The 17,353-nt window shown below is 41.3% G+C and overlaps 1 protein-coding gene across 1 annotated transcript; it reads right to left on the reverse strand.

Annotated features, from left to right (window-relative positions):
- Positions 1–693: 693 nt before the first annotated feature.
- LOC129417007 (zinc finger BED domain-containing protein 4-like) lies at positions 694–2,794 on the reverse strand. The gene is made up of 2 exons (XM_055171424.2): positions 2,638–2,794; positions 694–2,111 (listed from the first exon to the last, which is right to left on the reverse strand). The coding sequence occupies exons 1-2, from the start codon at positions 2,736–2,738 to the stop codon at positions 1,391–1,393; spliced, it is 822 nt and encodes a 273-aa protein (XP_055027399.2). The 5' UTR covers positions 2,739–2,794; the 3' UTR covers positions 694–1,390.
- Positions 2,795–17,353: the final 14,559 nt, after the last annotated feature.

Here is a 17,353-nt window from a genome sequence, read left to right on the forward strand (position 1 = left end):
TACGGGGATCCCTCCCGTGGAGCGGGGGGTCGCGATGCAGCTGTGTCCGGCCACCGCTCCCTCCTGGAAGGACTGCCCAACCCTCCCCTCCCATGCTTGCAGACAGTCGACCGGTTTAACGGGCGCAGCCCACCAGGCATGCGGAGAGGCGGATTCAGCCCTGCATGCAATGGCGTTGCTGCAGGTTCATCAACCGAAGGCCTTGAGGGATCTGCTTGAGGGAGGACACGAGTCGCCTGTCCTCTCGAAGCTCCGGGCTGCCACTGATCTGGCTCTCCGTGCAACAAAGGTGACAGCGCAGGCGATTGGTCGTGCCATGTCCACGCTGGTGGTCTAAGAACGCCACCTATGGCTGTGTCTTGCGGACATGTCGGATGCGGAGAAGAACAAGTTCTTAGACGCTCCAGTGTCCCAGACCGGTCTCTTCGGCGAGTCGGTGGAGTCCTTCGCCCAGCAGTTCTCTGCCGCCCAGAAGCAAACAGAAGCGATCACTCAGATCATGCCCCGGCGCAAGTGACCTGCATCTCGCCCCCCCAGTGCCGGCTGCCCCGTCTGCTCCTCGCCGAGGGCGCCCTGCAGCGGCTGCCTCCGCCCCCCCCCCCCCACTAGGACGTCATCCAGGCCACCGAGGGGGAACAGCTGTCGAGGGGGAACAGCTGTTGGTATTAAGATCTGAATATGCAATACAGACACAGATTTAACTGTTGTAATGCAAAACATGCATTTAATTTTTTTCTTAAATATCAAAGAGCTCACATAATATAAGCTTAAGACCACTCTCCCTGAAAAATATACATGGTCCAATTTTATGAAAACAGATAACCACCTAACTCTGAACTTACAGCCTGTGTAAAATCAAAAACATTAAGTGCAAAAATATAAAAAATAAAGTGCAATTCTCAAAAATAATAAGCATAAATAATAAGAACAAAAGGTGTAATGCCATTGCAAATATTTCCTTAATGTTCATTTGAAAAGAACAACAAAACACATGTAAATGAAAATATGCATTGGTTGTAATGTCATTGCACATAAAATAAAAATTTCTTCTGTTACTAATTAAAACTAGTATCAATGAGCTCAACTCAAAACAAGTGAATTACATGCTAAGCTGTAATGCCATTATTGCATGGAACAAAAAAATCTCTGCTCTCAAATTAAACAAAAACCAAATCAGTATGATTCAAGTTGTGCATATACAGCAAATGCTGTAAATAGTAGTGATTACAACAGTTCTATTTGTTTCTGTTCATTTTAAGGAAAGCATTTCGCTCCAATGTGACCCTTCCTCTGTTGCGCCGTCCTCTTGTGAGGTCACCTGTGATGCTGAATACCCTCTCTGCAAAAGCCTGAGAAGCTGGTATAGCCAACAAGTCTAATGCAAAAGGTTTTAAACTGTGATAAAAACTGTCACTCTTTTCCAGCCTAATGTGCATTTGACCACATAGTCTTCTGCCTGTTTCAGCAGTTCATTGATATTTCCATCAGCCACATCAACATTAACAAGGATTTCACAGGCAGTTGGATTGACAAAGCAGGCAGCTGCTGCAAGTGCTGAGAGCTTTTCATCGGTTGAATCCAAGAGGCAAGCAAAACGCTGGTTCAGATTTGATCTCATTTTCTCTGCAAGAGTGGCGAGGTCTCTGTACCGAGTTTTCTCTGCAAATTCAGTTAGGTGGCTCAGCAGATCAAAGAGAGCAGGAACAACTAGGGACATAGATGTGGTGTCACTCTGGAGAGTTTTAGTGTGTTCCGCAAAAGGCAGCAGTAGGTCATGAAAATATGAAAGCTTTTGCCACTCACTTGTAAGCAAACTGTCCCATCCCATGTCATTTGTGATTTGACAGACTGCATCTTTGACTGTGAGTAGTCGTGTGACCATGTTGAATGTGCTTGACCAGCGTGTGGGGCAGTCATTTACAACAATAACACCACACTGGTCCAATAACCTCTGTGTTGCAACTGAGGACTTGCGAAAGAGTTTTACCACAAACCTTGCTTTATCGAGGACTCTTTTGACAGTTGTCTCTTTCTGCAACATGTGGACCACAAGTTGTATGGTATGCACCACGCATGGTGTGCGGTCCATTTCCATGTCGACATGATGGTACCTAATAACAAGAAAAGACAATCAAATAAGTCTAAACCTAATAAAGTGTCTGGTGTGTGTCTGTATATATGTAGTATGTGGTGGGGGGAAATCATTCATGTGATAATTGACTGTCATGTAAAAAAATAGGGCTGGGCATAGATTAATTTAGATTAATCTTATACAAAATAAAACAATTTTTTTGCATAATATATAAGTTTGTGATGTGTGTAAATATTATGTATATTTAAAAACACACACATACATACATATATATATATATATATATATACACACATTTAAGAAATGTTTTATTTAAATATCGTTTTTATTTATATTTAATTTAGAATATATAAAAATATAAATAAATATATATACACATGTAGATGTTTCTTAAATAAATACATGAATGTGTGTGTGTGTGTGTGTGTGTGTGTATTTATATATTACACACAGCACAAACTCAAAACATTTGTTTTATTTTGTATGAGATTAATCTACATTAATCTATGCCCAGCCCTAAAAAAAATAAACTAAACATGGCTCACCGCTGGTCATCAATTTCAGAGTCACTTTCCATCATGGACCCAGGGGAGTCCTCCTCAGAGCTGCTTTCTTCTGCTGTGGTGTTTTTAAAGGCAGCCACCATGTTACTCCCATTGTCCGTTATTACCGTCAGAATCTTCTCCTTTGGTATGGAAGGGTTTTTTGGTCTTTTTTAAATTAATTAATTAAATTATAAAATAATTAATTAAATTATAAAATAAAAAATAAAATCGCAAAATATGTCCCAAATTTGAAAAATAAATGCTAAAATAAAAATTAAAACATTATATTAATTATTTCATTTTCATTTTTAACGTGATGAAGCATCATTCTGGCCAAATTAAAAAAGAAAATTTAATTGATGATTTGACATTTCATTTTCAATATAATCTTGAGTCAAGACTGACAATATTAAAATAAAAAGTCAAGCTTGAAAAGGAATCTGTAAATACATTTTTAAAAGGGTTTTTATTCATACCCAAGCAATAATAGGGACAAAATTAAAATGTAAAGTTCAGTTTTAATTTTATAAAACGGTGCTTAAGTTCTGTAGGACTTTATGGACATGGCAAATTGGAATTACCAATCACAGGGCTTGTGGAAGAGTTCAAATGCACTAAAGCCAGGCTTGTAATGACATTAACTGAATCCGAGGATGCAGTCATTCGAGCATCAGCTCCCAGGGTGGTAGCGGGAAGGAAGTGGACACCTTTAGAAGCTGTTCAGAGTGCAAAGTCTGCACTTCACCTCAGAGACGTGGTTGGACAAGTACAGCATGGGAGAGCAGGGTTTGGACTCATCCCAAAAACTCCTCTGTGGCATAATGCAATGTCAACACAAAAGAGACAGCTAGTGGTACAAGAAGTCAGGAGACAGGAGGAGGAAGAGCGACATGCCAAAGCTGTCTCAATGGCCAAGCAGGGGAGATGGACCAACTGGGAGGGTCTGGAGAAGAAAAAGCTCAGTTGGCGCGACATCTGGCAGATGGAGGGAGCACGGCTGAGTTTTATAATTAGAGCCACATATGATCTACTACCCTCCCCCCAAAATCTGAAAGAGTGGTATGGAGAAGATCCTGCCTGTTCCCTGTGTCATGTACCTGCATCCCTAAGGCACATACTGTCAGGGTGTACTACAAGTCTTAACCAAGGGCGCTATACTTGGCGGCATAACCAAGTGCTCAGAGAACTGGCATCAATACTGGAAGAAAAGTGAACCACCGTAAACGATCTCCCACAAACAGAGGCAGGACATATTGACTTTATAAAGTTCGTACCAGCTGGCCAACATCAAGAGCCGAGTATAACACCAAAGGAGGCAAGTTTCCTGCAGTCAGCCCGGGATTGGAAATTGGAAGTGGACCTTAACAAGAAGCTTGTGTTTCCCCCAGAGATAGTGGTTACAACACTGCGGCCAGACATGGTCCTGTGGTCTCCAACAAAAAAGCTGGCATATGTTGTAGAATTAACAGTACCGTGGGAAGATGGGGTTGAAGAGGCTTATGAGAGAAAAAAGAACAAGTATCATGATCTGGCAGCTGAAGCATTTCAGAATGGATGGAAGACTAAAATCTTTCCAGTAGAGGTTGGATGCAGGGGATTTGTTGCCACATCTACCACCAGCTTACTAAAAAAAGTAGAGGTCAAGGGTCGCTCTCTCCAACAGGCCATCAGGTCCATGTCAAGCGCTGCTGAAAAAAGTAGTAATTGGCTTTGGATCAAGCGCAAAGACCCCAATTGGGCAGTAAGGTAGAGACAGATGGTATGCGGTCAGGCATAGGCCCGACTCAGGGAGAAGGACACCCCTGCCATGCAGAGTCCATTAGGAATATGGAGGGTATGGCATGGAGGGGGGTGTACCTGGGACGCTGGGTACATCGTTGAGCCTTCTGGAGACGTTGTGGGCTTTAATCAACGAAACGTCAATGAAGCAGGGTGCCCACCTGATGACCCCAGTGAAATACCTTATCCTCCTCTTCACCACTCCACACCGACTGCTACTGTCAAGAGTTTCCAACTAAAGGGATTGAAACATCTAGTTCTATTAGCTTTACTATGTTCTCTTTAAATTATTTGTTTTCATTTTCTTTTTCGTTTTCATTTTCATTTTCAACTTGTATGCAAATTCAATGTTAATCAATGGGTGGCATTTACTTGCTTAAAAAAAGGGGATTGGCTGAAGCAGCGTTGCCAACTCAGCGACTGTGTTGCTAAAATAGCAACTTTATTGCTACATCTAGCGACTTTTAGGCCCATTTAGACAAACTTAGCGAATGTTTGGATGAATCTTAGCTTCACATCTGTACAGATAGGCTACTGTGTCGCTTGTACTGGCCCACGAGTGCCGGGTGGCGCTGTCCCGGTGAAATGTGCGTCTGGTGTCTCTGGTGCACGGAGCTGGGCAGTGCAGGAGCCGACGCGTGGATGAGATTCGCGCACATTGTCTACATTTCAAAGGAGGAACAACAATAAAAAGTGGCTGGTCCGCTGTTAAATATGTGCGTATTTTCACACATCTGATCCGGTGAGGCGTCAGCCATTCTCATCAAATGCATACACATAGCACAGTGTGATTATCGTGCAATACATAATTATGTCAAAATCCGTGAAGGACTGGAGTATCATATGCTCGCAAAATTGGCGTATATATAGCACTATAATCACACTGTGTGTTATTTGTATGCATTTCATGAAAATGGACATACACAGTGACCAGTCACTTTTGCAGCGGGCACACTGGCAGAGCAGACCTTCAGCCTTTGTGGCATATTTGTAAGTGGTCCTCATTTGTAACGCTGAAGAAGCAACAGAATCACGCGGTTAGACTGTTAGCACAACAACCCACCCCATATTATTAAAACAACAAATTATATTAGCAATAACAATGTGAAATAATATGTATTTCTATATGTTAACTTTTGTTTTTTATATCTTTTGAATATACTATGATTTAGACCTTTTATGTCATCGTTTATAACCCATTTTATACAATACATTTCATAGAATAACAACCTGAAAACCTGCAGAAAGAACATGCAGAGTTTAAGATTGTTTCTCATGAGTTGTGCAAAACCTGATTCCTATTTCTTTAGACATTCATTTTCGGTAAACTCTCCGTGAATAGAAACACACTTCTCCAAACATGTTGAAAATCTTAATAATTTATTGTACAAAAAATGGGTTACAAACAATGACAAAAACTGTTCCATAATTGATATTATAAAACGGGCAGTTCTGGTTCTTCATTCTGATTGGTTGAAACGCGTTCTAAGCCGTGATAAAATACACCGGTAACCTCACGGTTCAGACCACATTACATAAGTACCACTGAGCCACTGTTGCTGCGTACTGATTTATGAAAATAAACACCACAGTCTTTAATCATATTTTTAATTTGTATACAATTGCACAATTAATGGCGATATCCAGATACATTTCAATAAATATTGTTGAGTCATCTCGTCGATAAAGAGAAAACGTTGTCTGAGGATTTTATAACTCAAGTTCATACGTCCGCTATTATCCACTGGGGGGCGATCTTACCCAACTTAAACACTGACGCATTCACTGAAAACACCGTGTAGTACTGTTCATGGATGTGAATTTGATCTCTTACTAAAGTTCTTCACAAAAATGGAATTATCCTCGCTTTTAAAAAAATTTGAGAGGTGATAAGAGAACAAATGAAGGTAGGATGAAATGTTTTTTTGTTTGTTTTTGTTTGAAAGCGGATGGTCTGTACTTTCATTTGATATTTTATGTTTATATAAAGAAGAACATTTTTCTGCAAGGCATTAAACTAAAACTGGGTGGCAACTTAAAAAAAAAAAACGCTGACGGGGAAAGAGTTCAGCATGCTTCCAAGCATATTTGATCATCACTTCAACAGTTGCATCTAATTTATACATTAATATAAATGTTAATGTATAAATTAGATGAATGGTGATTTATAACATAAACACCACAGTCTTAAATCATATTTTCATTGTGTCTTTGCTGCGTCTGTGTCTTTGCAGCGTCTGTGTTGGAGAAAACTGCGCTCTGTTTCAGTCACACTTGATCCTGAGGAACTACTTTGTTTGGCGGAAGAGTAATATTTGACCTAATATAATTACAACTTATTTGGGTTTTATTATATAAAATCCCGCTAACGTTATGCATATGAAGTAACCGTTTTATAAACGCAATAAACCCCTTGAAGCGCTGGGTTACCAGACGCTTCGCGTCGTGCCTAACAACGCCCATTAGCTGTTATAAAATGCACTGGTAACCCACTGCTTCTCGGGGTTTATTGCTTTATTAAACTCAAAAGATATCAAAAATAAATATTATTTAATGTTATTATTGTTAGTATGTTTAATTAGATTTTCTCAAAGTGGATACAAAACGAAATCGACAATTGCATCATTACGTAAATAACTGCGCAAAACTTATGGATACTCCAATCATTGCTTTCAGAAATTCGCTGTTTCGAGTTGTGCTGTCAGTATACGCGCTCCTGCCTTCATAACGATAGTTGTCATGTTTGCCCATTATAGTTTTAAATTATTATTATGCTATCATTATCATCACCAGCACAGTGCCTGCTTCTCCTTGAACGAGAAAGCTTAATATGCGCGTGGCTCGGACTCCTTGCACATGAGCTTTCATGGGCATGGCTCTGACATTTCCTTTTAAAGATGTTGTTATTCGCGCAGGGGTTTAAAACCAGGGAGTGAGTTGGTACAGTTCAAGAAATCAGAGCACTTGGGCATGACGCACTTTATAAGGTTGCGGCCGTGACATCACCGCAGCTGGCATACAGCAGTGATGCAGTATTACTGTGATATCGTCACAGCCCTTATGTGCGTAGCTTGTCTTCCACGCTTCAGCTATGGTCAGAAGAACTGTATGTTGTGTCCAGTGCAGTGTACACAGAAGACTCCGAGAGACTCGCATTTCACAGAGGACGCAAGTTCTGATACTTGTACAGACAACACATAGGCTAAATAAACAGATAATGTTCATTTAAAAGTAAGTGACTGGTCGGTGTATCAGCTCGTTAAACTGACGCCTCCGGACCAGATGTGTGAAAATACGCACATATATAACAGCGGACCAGCAACTTTTTATTGTTTGTTCCTCCTTTGAAATGTAAACAATGTATGCGAATCTCATCCCCGCGTCAGCTCCTACACTGCTCAGCTCCATGCACAGAGACACCAGACGCACATTTCACCGGGACAGCGCCACCCGGCACTCGTGGGCCAGTACAAGCGAGACAGTAGCCTATCTGTACAGATGTGAAGCTAAGATTCATCCAAACATTCGCTAAGTTTGTCTAAATGGGCCTAAAAGTCGCTAGATGTAGCAATAAAGTCGCTATTTTAGCAACACAGTCGCTGAGTTGGCAACGCTGCTTCAGCCAATCCCCTTTTTTTAAGCAAGTAAACGCCACCCATTGATTAACCTTGAATTTGCATACAAGTTGAAAATGAAAATGTAAACGAAAAAGAAAATGAAAACAAATAATTTAAACAGAACATAAAATTAAAACTGAACTTTACATTTTAATTTTGTCCCTATTATTGCTTGGGTATGAATAAAAAGCCTTTAAAAAAAATGTATTTACAGATTCCTTTTCAGTCTTGCCTTTTTATTTTAATATTGTCAGTCTTGACTCAAGATTATATTGAAAATGAAATGTCAAATCATCAATTTAATTTTATTTTTTAATTTGGCCGGAATGATGCTTCATCACGTTAAAAATGAAAATGAAATTATGTTTTAATTTTTATTTTAGCATTAAATTTTCAAATTTGGGACATATTTTGCAATTTTATTTTTATTTTATAATTTAATTAATTATTTTATAATTTAAAAAGACCAAAAAAACATTCCATACTTTGGTATTGCCCACTCTTGCATACATTTGTCCACACATGCCTTAATAGACTGTGCAGTGTGTGGGTGAGCTACTTGTTCAAGGGCCAACAATATGTGTACAGGTTTACTTTGTTCAACACAAAAGTAGCATGCGCTTATAGCAAGAAATGAGGCCGCCAGTCCTTTTTTTGTCCACAAGTCAAGCCCAATGGATACTCTCTGGGCAGCAGCAAGTCTCTCTTTGAATTTTTGTCTTTCATGTTCATACTGTGTTTCAATCAAATTGCTAATTTTAGTTTTCTTTGGAACTGTTAGTCTCCTATCTACTATCTCCATCATTTGAATAAAGTCCTCGTCTTCAATTGTTGTGAGTGGCAACCCTGTGCGTCCAATCCATCTAGCTATGGCCTGCTCCTTGGTCTGTTGTTCCTTTGATTCTGTTTTGTACTTTGAAGAACTTAGGAAAGCTGTAGAGATGGCCTGCTGCTGGGTTGCACTCGCTTTATTTCCACTTGGCCCATGTTCATCAGCTGTCTTCTGTATCTGTGAGTGTGAATAAATGGGGTATCAGGTTGTTGTCTTTCTTGCCAATCTCCTCAGATCTCTGGCTCACACACGCACGCACAAACACAACGCACGCACAAACACAACGCACGCACAAACACAACGCACGCACAAACACAACGCACTCACAAACACACGCACAAGCACAACACACGCACAAGCACAACACACGCACGCACACTTTGTCATATAACACCACAACATCTACTATAATAGTACACATTAATTAAATTTGAGGACATTGAATATTTATACTCAGTTTTAATTCAGACAATCCAATCCCATAAATACGGTTCAGGTTCTATTGTATTCAAAGTTTAGCGAAAACACGGTGCTTTATAATATAAAATACCTTAGCGTGTATGCTTACCTTGGCATGTATTTCTGTATGAGTCGTCTGTAAATGTCGCTTCAAGTTGGTGGTGTTTTTCCCAGCGATTTTTGCTCCACAAAGTTTACATTTGGTCTTGTTGTCCTTGTTGTCATAATCGAAGTGGACCTTTTTTCTCAAGGAGAGGGCACATTATGGCTCCCACGCCCCGACCTGTGGGATCTCCATGTATGGTCGTTGAGCGCGCACAAGGTTTAGCTGATTAATCGCAAGCGGTATCTAACACCATCGCCGCGGCACGATCGCCGTCCACTAGACGGGCTTACGCGCTTAAATGGAACCTTTTCGTCATCTGGTGCTCTTCGCAACGCGAGGACCCCCGATAATGCCCCATAAATATCGTGCTTTCATATCTTCAACACCGTTTGATTAATTATCAAAACGAAAACTATGACCCGCCCACAGCTAGTAAGTGTGTGAGTGTAAACATCAGCTCAGCTGTGTTTTCAGTTTGTGTTGTTTTCACTACCAAAGGAGACTTTTTCAAGGAGGGATATACTAAACGTGTCTTGCTGTGAAGAATAAGTGCTTAAAATTAATTTTTAACGGAGGGATTTAGATGTTTGGCAATGAAAGATGGTTCAGTACCCACTTTATTTGGAACAACATGCGTCTCCTAACCACAACCTGTAAGTATGATTTTAGCTACATACTTGCTTAAATGAGTGTAAAATGTCTAGTCGTTTTCATTGCTTGGATTAATGATGAATGATATCGTTGTTTAAACTCTAACTTATATACTGTCAGAGTCACACATACAAAACCCCAGTCTGTGAGTCACGTATGCTCTTGGATGATTACTTACCTCTGTTCCAGTGAACCTGTGAAGAAGACACGAAGCCCCAGTCTGTGAGTAACGTAAGCTCTCGAATGATAACTCACCTCTGTTTCCAGTGAAACCTGTGGAGAAACACGAAGAACCTCAGTCTGTGAGTCAAGTATGTTTATGAATCCTAACTTACCTCTGCTTCTAGCCAGCCTGTGAAGGAAGACACAAAGCCCCAGTCTGCGAGTAACGTAAGCTCTCGAATGATAACTCACCTCTGTTTCCAGCGAACCTGTGGAGAAACACGAAGAACCTCAGTCTGTGAGTCACGCATGTCTATGAATGCTAACTTACCTCTGCTCCTAGCAAACCTGTGAAGGGAGATACAAAGCCCCAGTCTGTGAGTAACGTAAGCTCTCGAATGATAACTTACCTCTGCTTTCAGCGAATCTGTGGAGAAACACGAGGAACCTCAGTCTGTGAGTCACGCATGTCTATGAATGCTAACCTACCTCTGTTCTCAGCAAACCTGTGAAGGGAGATACAAAGCCCCAGTCTGTGAGTAACGTAAGCTCTTGAAGGATAACTCTCTGTTTTCAGTGAAACCTGTGGAGAAACACAAAGAACCTCAGTCTGTCAGTCACGCATGTCTATAAAGGCTAACCTACTTCTGGTCTCAGCAAACCTGTGAAGGAAACACAGAAGTACCAGTCTGTGGGTCACGTATGTCCATAACAACTTACCTCTGCTTTCAGTGAGTCCGTGCGGAGGAGCAAAGAGTCCCAGAGTCCGGTGAACCTACCCCTGTGCTGTCCACTGACCCCGGGCTGCTGTACGGCCTCGATCCTTGTTCTAACGCGGCTCGGAAAGAAACCCTGTGGGCGAGAACAGGAAAACACGTCTGAGATACAGTCCCTACGAGTCCGCTGGCAAGTAGTTGGGAAACACCAAGCCTTATTATTCATTGTGTCCTCTGTGTTCTGCCTCCAGGAGAAGCGGAGGGCGCCACGGACAGCAGGGAACCCCCAGACAGGAGTCCCACCCCCTTACGTCTTGTGGAATCCCGTCTGAAATCAGAAGAGAGAAAGAAGTGTTTTAAATTGCCCTTTACCCTTTCCCTTCCCCTGTTTTTAAATATTTAATAAAGTTGTATTTTTAATGTATTATACTTGTTTGTCTGGTCATTGGGGTGGTCTTGGGAACCTCCTCGAGGTGGGAACTAGGAGGAGCGTGACCCTTTAGATATCTTGGGTCCGCTCCGACCTGTGACAGATTTGGCGTAGTCGGCAGGGTTCCACCTCGAGTTGAGCGACCAAGGCCCTTCAATGGCCGACGACGAGTTGCCCGAAGCCCCACCCCGCATTGTGCCCGAGAGGCCCGAAGCCCCACCCCGTGCCATGCCCGTGTTCCTGGGAAACCCCTGGGTGCAGAGATACGCACGATAGAGTCAGATGTGCGCTTATCCGAGTGGAAAGCACAGATCGAGTATCTGGCCGGCCTCCAGGGGCTGAGTGCCATCCAGCAGCAACAGTTTGTGTTAAATTCCCTAGAAGGGGAAGCCCGGCGTGAAGTGCAAGCCGGCCCCGAAGCCGTTCGAGCCACCGCCCAGACTATCTTTCAGTTCCTCATCGACCTATATGGCGACGCCACCCCTGTAGCCGTCCTGCGAGCCCAATTTTTTTATTGCAAACAAGGTCCCCGTCAATCAATTAGAGCCTTTGCGCTAAGGCTGCGCGAGCAATTCACCCGCCTACAGAGACGCGAAGATCACGGGCTGGGAGACGAGGAAACCCTGTTGAGGGACCAATTTCTATTGGGGCTGAAGGAGGGCCCCGTGCGTCAGAGCTTGAGGGTACAATTCGGAAGAGGCCCTGCACTTATGTTTGAGGACCTGAAGAAGGAAGCCATAGCTCGAGGGCGATCAAGTTGAGGTGAAGGATGCCCCCGTGTGTGCGGCCGTAAGCGGCCCCGCGGCGACAGCCCCAGAAGGGATGGATTGGAAACAATCCCTCAAAATGGAGCTCTTGAGAGATGTGAAGGAACAAATGGCGGAGCTGTCGAAAACCCTGATCGGAGAGCTGCGCTCGGGACGTGGTAGGCAAGACGACGGCCCCGCCCCCCGAGAACGGGTGTACTCCGAACGAGGCCGGGAGACAGGAAGACGACCCTACCAGTCGGTGCGGCCTCGGTTCGAGTGGGATGCACAGGGGAGGCCGATTTGCAATCGTTGTGGGACACCGGGGCATATTAAAACTTTATAAAACACAACATTAAAAATGAAAAAAAGAAAAGGGTTCATCCTAAAATTATTTTTTTGTCATTAATTACTCACCCTCATGTCGTTTCAAACCCATAAGAGTTTCAATCATCTTCAGAACACAAATTAAGCTCACTGATCTCATAAAAAATATCTTAATTTGTGTTTTGAAGATGAACAAAGGTTTTGCAGGTGTGGAACGACATGAGGAAAAGTAATTTATGACAATTTTTTCTTTTTTTGTGGAGCAACCCTTTAATTAACTCTTTAAAAAGTTTAATTAACTTCAACTAATTAACTGCATAGAACAATACAAACAAAACAACATTAGGGCAGCTCCTTACTCCACTGTTGTCATTGTACCAACGGCCCTTTGAACAGAAAAAGAAAATAAATTAACCGTTGTGCCACTTTTCTTCATAAATTCCACTTTTCACAGTTCAAACAGATGTGTCAGGTTACCCTTCATGACACATCATGATTTAAAACGGGTTAGTTCACCCAAAAATGAAAATAATGTAGTTTTTTACTCCCCCTCATGTCGTTCCACACCCGTAAGACCCTCGTTAATCTTTAGAACACAAATTAAGATATGCATAGTCAGCAATGACATTTCATCTTTCAGGATCCATTAATGTACTAAACATATATTTAAAACAGTTCATGTGAGTACAGTGGTTAAAGTGCACCTATTATGCCCCTAAATGGGCACCTTACTGTATAAATAGGTCTCCCATAGTAAATATTTTTGATTAAAACAATTAATTAATGCAAAATTATTTTTATAAACTGCCTACATACCTCACCAATTTTGCCCTCTTTCTGAAACGGTCGGATTCAGTTCCTGTCTCTGCCTCCAAAAATGTCTAGTGTACTCTGATTGGTCAGATGGCCTACTCAACTGTTATTGGTCAACTGGGTTCGGCGTATGTTCGAAAGGATACGCCCCTGAGTTCGCGTGGGTTTCCCGGTCCTAAAGAGAGCACGAACGTACGTAAACAGCTACATGCTGATTGCAGAAACAATGGCGATTGTACTGCCTTACCAGTTCGAGCCCGAGTCCGATCCAGAGAGTTCAGACGAGCAGACGGCCGTTACAGCAACACCTCCGCAAGCAAGACTTTTGCAGAACGTTTCTCAATCGTAATTTTTTTCCCCTCAGCCACCTAACAATAAGGATGTATTGTACAGTAATTAACTGCAACGTCAAAATATCACGTTTAAAACGATGTCCGTCAATAAACTCTAGTTTGCATTTAACTTGTTTAGGTGTTTGTGTGGCAACTGTGCCAGAATGCCAAACGAGGCTGAAAACTTGTGTTGCAAAGAGATTCCAAAGGTAATTACATTACTTTGCAAACTATAGACCATTTCAAAAGATGTAAACAACACTGGTCCAGAAGCACTTCCTGTTTCCGTTTTTTAACACTAGATAAACGTTGGGATAAAATAAACCAACAGAACATATAAACCTGAATTAACTGAAGTTAAACAAACATCTTAAAGATAATATATGTGAAATAAAAACATAACTGTCACAAACTATAACAGGAAGTGTTTCTGGACCAGTGTTGTTTACATCATTTGAACTGGTCTAAATGGAAACACATATGTGGCATATAGTAAAATATGAATTTAAATGACTTAATTTGTTAGTTCTACATTATTTTACTGTAATAACCTTTATTATAAAACACTGCTTACATATAAGTGCTATATAATTACTTATTAGGTTGTAAGGAGAATGCAACAGGTTCCAGGACCTCCTACCTGCATGATTCATCATCCAGGTTTTAAACTAAACTGTCTTAATCCCTACACACTGCAGAACATCCACAACATTTATAGTACCGACTATGGGCCTTTGAGGCGCAGAACACTAGAGGAGTAAGTGTTCACAACTTTACTACATTTTTAACTAATAACACTAAAGTAGCATGCTCAGTCTATACATACACTTAATAACTTTACAATGACAAACCCCATCTTAATTAGTGAAATAATTCAGAAATCAAACTCTTCTTCATGCCGTCTGGATCCCGCACCAACTACCCTTCTGAAGCACTGCACCTCTGTCATTTCTGCTCCTATCTCACATCTATTGAATATGTCCCTTGTCTCTGCTTCTGTTCCTGTTTCACTAAAAACGGCTGCAGTTACCCCTACCCTTAAAAAGACAAATCTGGACCCAACTGACTTAATTAATTATCGGCCCATTTCCAACTTACCCTATGTCTCAAAGATTTTAGAAAAGGTTGTTGCCACTCAGTTGCAGTCATTTCTGTCTCACAGTGATAGCTTCGATTTATTTCAGTCTGGTTTCCGCCAAAATCACAGCACTTAAACTGCACTAGTAAGGGTTATTAATGACCTCTTACTCTCTGCTGACTCGGGTAACCTCTCCATACTTTTATTACTAGACCTTAGTTCGGCTTTTGACACTGTCTGTCATAAACGTTTGTTGAAGCGCCTCTCAGAGATTGGTATCTCAGGAGCTGCGCTCTCTTGGTTTTCTTCCTATCTGGCAGACAGAAAATTTTATATCAGTATGCACAACTATAAATCTCCCACTGTCACATTAGAGCGAGGTGTTCCACAAGGATCAGTTCTTGGCCCATTACTGTTTATTATTTACATTCTGCCTATCGGACAAATTATTCGTCGTCATGGTTTTCACTATCACTGTTATGCCGACGATATTCAAATATACACCGCTTTTAGACCGGACTCTATTCACCAGACTACATCGCTATCCTCATGTATTAATGAATTAAAGACCTGGCTGAACTGCAACTTTCTCAGTTTGAATCTGACCAAGACAGAAATCTTAATTACTGGTCCACCATCTCTAACAAAAAACATAACCAAGACTCCCACTATTGACCTTGAAGCTACATCCATTTTTCCAGCTGCTACTGTTAAAAACTTGGGCATCACCCTTGACTCTGCACTGACTCTCGACCCCTACATTAGTCAAATCTGTAAAGCTGCATTTTTTCAACTCCGCCGCATTGCCAAGCTCCGCCCTTATGTTATCCCAAATGACGCTGAAGCTTTGGTACATGCGTTTATCACATCTCGTCTTGACTACTGTAATGCTCTTTTTTCCGGACTACCAGCACACTCTATCTCACGTCTGCAATATATTCAAAACTCTGCCGCTAGATTGCTAACTCACACTAAGCGATCCGCTCATATCACTCCAATTCTGTTCGACCTCCACTGGCTACCTTTGTCCTCTCGTATTTCCTACAAAATTCTCCTGCTTACCTTTAAGTCACTAAATGGTCTTGCTCCTTCCTATCTCTCTGACTTACTTTCCCGGTATACTCCCCCTCGAACCCTCCGATCTTCTGACTGTAAACTCCTCTGTGAACCGAGATTTCGCCTTTCATCTATGGGTGGTAGGTCTTTCTCAGTTATAGCTCCTAAACTATGGAACTCTCTTCCCTTGTTTCTGAGGGCTGCAACAACACTGCATGAATTTAAGTCTAAACTCAAAACCCATTTGTTTAACAAATACTATCTGTCATGACATGTCTTTCATAATCAGGTTCCTTACACTCGATTATCCTGTTGCTCAGATTCTTGACTTACCAACCGATTTCCATGTTGTCCTGATTTGACCCTGTTTGTTTTTGCTTCTGTTTTATGTTATTTTTGGTTTTTTTGGGGTTTTTTTTGTTTATTTCTTTTGCAATGCGAAACGCAACTGTGATCGCTTGGACTGGGCAATTGTCCATTGTCTGCTGCTGTATGTATTTACTGTTGGCTGTTATTGTGAAGCGTCCTTGAGCTATGGAAAGGCGCTATATAAATTAAACTTATTATTATTATTATTATTATTATTATTATAGTAACAAAGTACCCAAAAGATGTAACTTGAAAAAAACATATGACTCAGCCAAAAGTTTTTTATTGCAATATATTAAAATTGTAAAAATATTCAAATAAACATGCTTAAGTAATTATAATATACTATATCCTATATTGTTCTGCTCTGAATAATTATCCATTTTAATGCTTACAGAGGTAACACATACACAGCGTATCGAAGCTTTGTCAGCTGGTGTTGGGGCTATCTAGGACGACACAATAGGGTTGTCATCCCATCGTGTGTTGTTCTTAGGATCCGCTTGGAGTTTCCCGATCAGGATGGTCGGTATGTCGGCTTCCGACCACCCCTACACTGATGCGCGTGAGATGGCGTGCAATCACATCCTCCTTAGAAGGCCTCTCGAATTGTGATGCCAGGTCCAATGGAATCGGGATTTCCTTCAGCTTTTCAACAAATGGAGCTGGGTCCTCAAGCACCTCGTCAAACACAAGCCTGATCAGGTTATCCACATAAACTGTAAAGATATGACAGTAAATCTTTTGTTTTGATCATTTATTTTACAGCTTCATACAGTTTGTACATTTATTTAATTAATATATTTGAAATAAAAAAGTTACTGCTTACAGTATGTCGCTTGTGTTTTTACTGGCCTTGCGACGCATTCCCCTCTCTTAGATTTTGGGAACACAACCTTGAACTTTGCCTCTCCTGCTTTTGTTACAGCTTGCTCACGTTCTGCATTTTCATTATAATGCATGGTTGCAAGGTACAATCTGTAAAAACATAACAAGCAATACATTTATTGTAAATGTAAATACTAGTTTATTTTACACAATTAATAGAATACTTTAAATACCTGCACAGCATTCCAATAAATGGGAAGACCACATTTTTGGGTGCAAATCGAAGAATCAGGCTATGGAAGGCCTCCACTGATGATGTTTGATGGTGATGGCTTAGCTTCCCGACATCCCTGAGGACTCTCTTATTGACTAAGAATTTTTCTACTTTATGTAGAACAGATAAAGTTGACCCTTG

Source organism: Misgurnus anguillicaudatus, chromosome 7, assembly GCF_027580225.2.
Source record: "Misgurnus anguillicaudatus chromosome 7, ASM2758022v2, whole genome shotgun sequence".
NCBI lineage: Eukaryota > Metazoa > Chordata > Actinopteri > Cypriniformes > Cobitidae > Misgurnus > Misgurnus anguillicaudatus.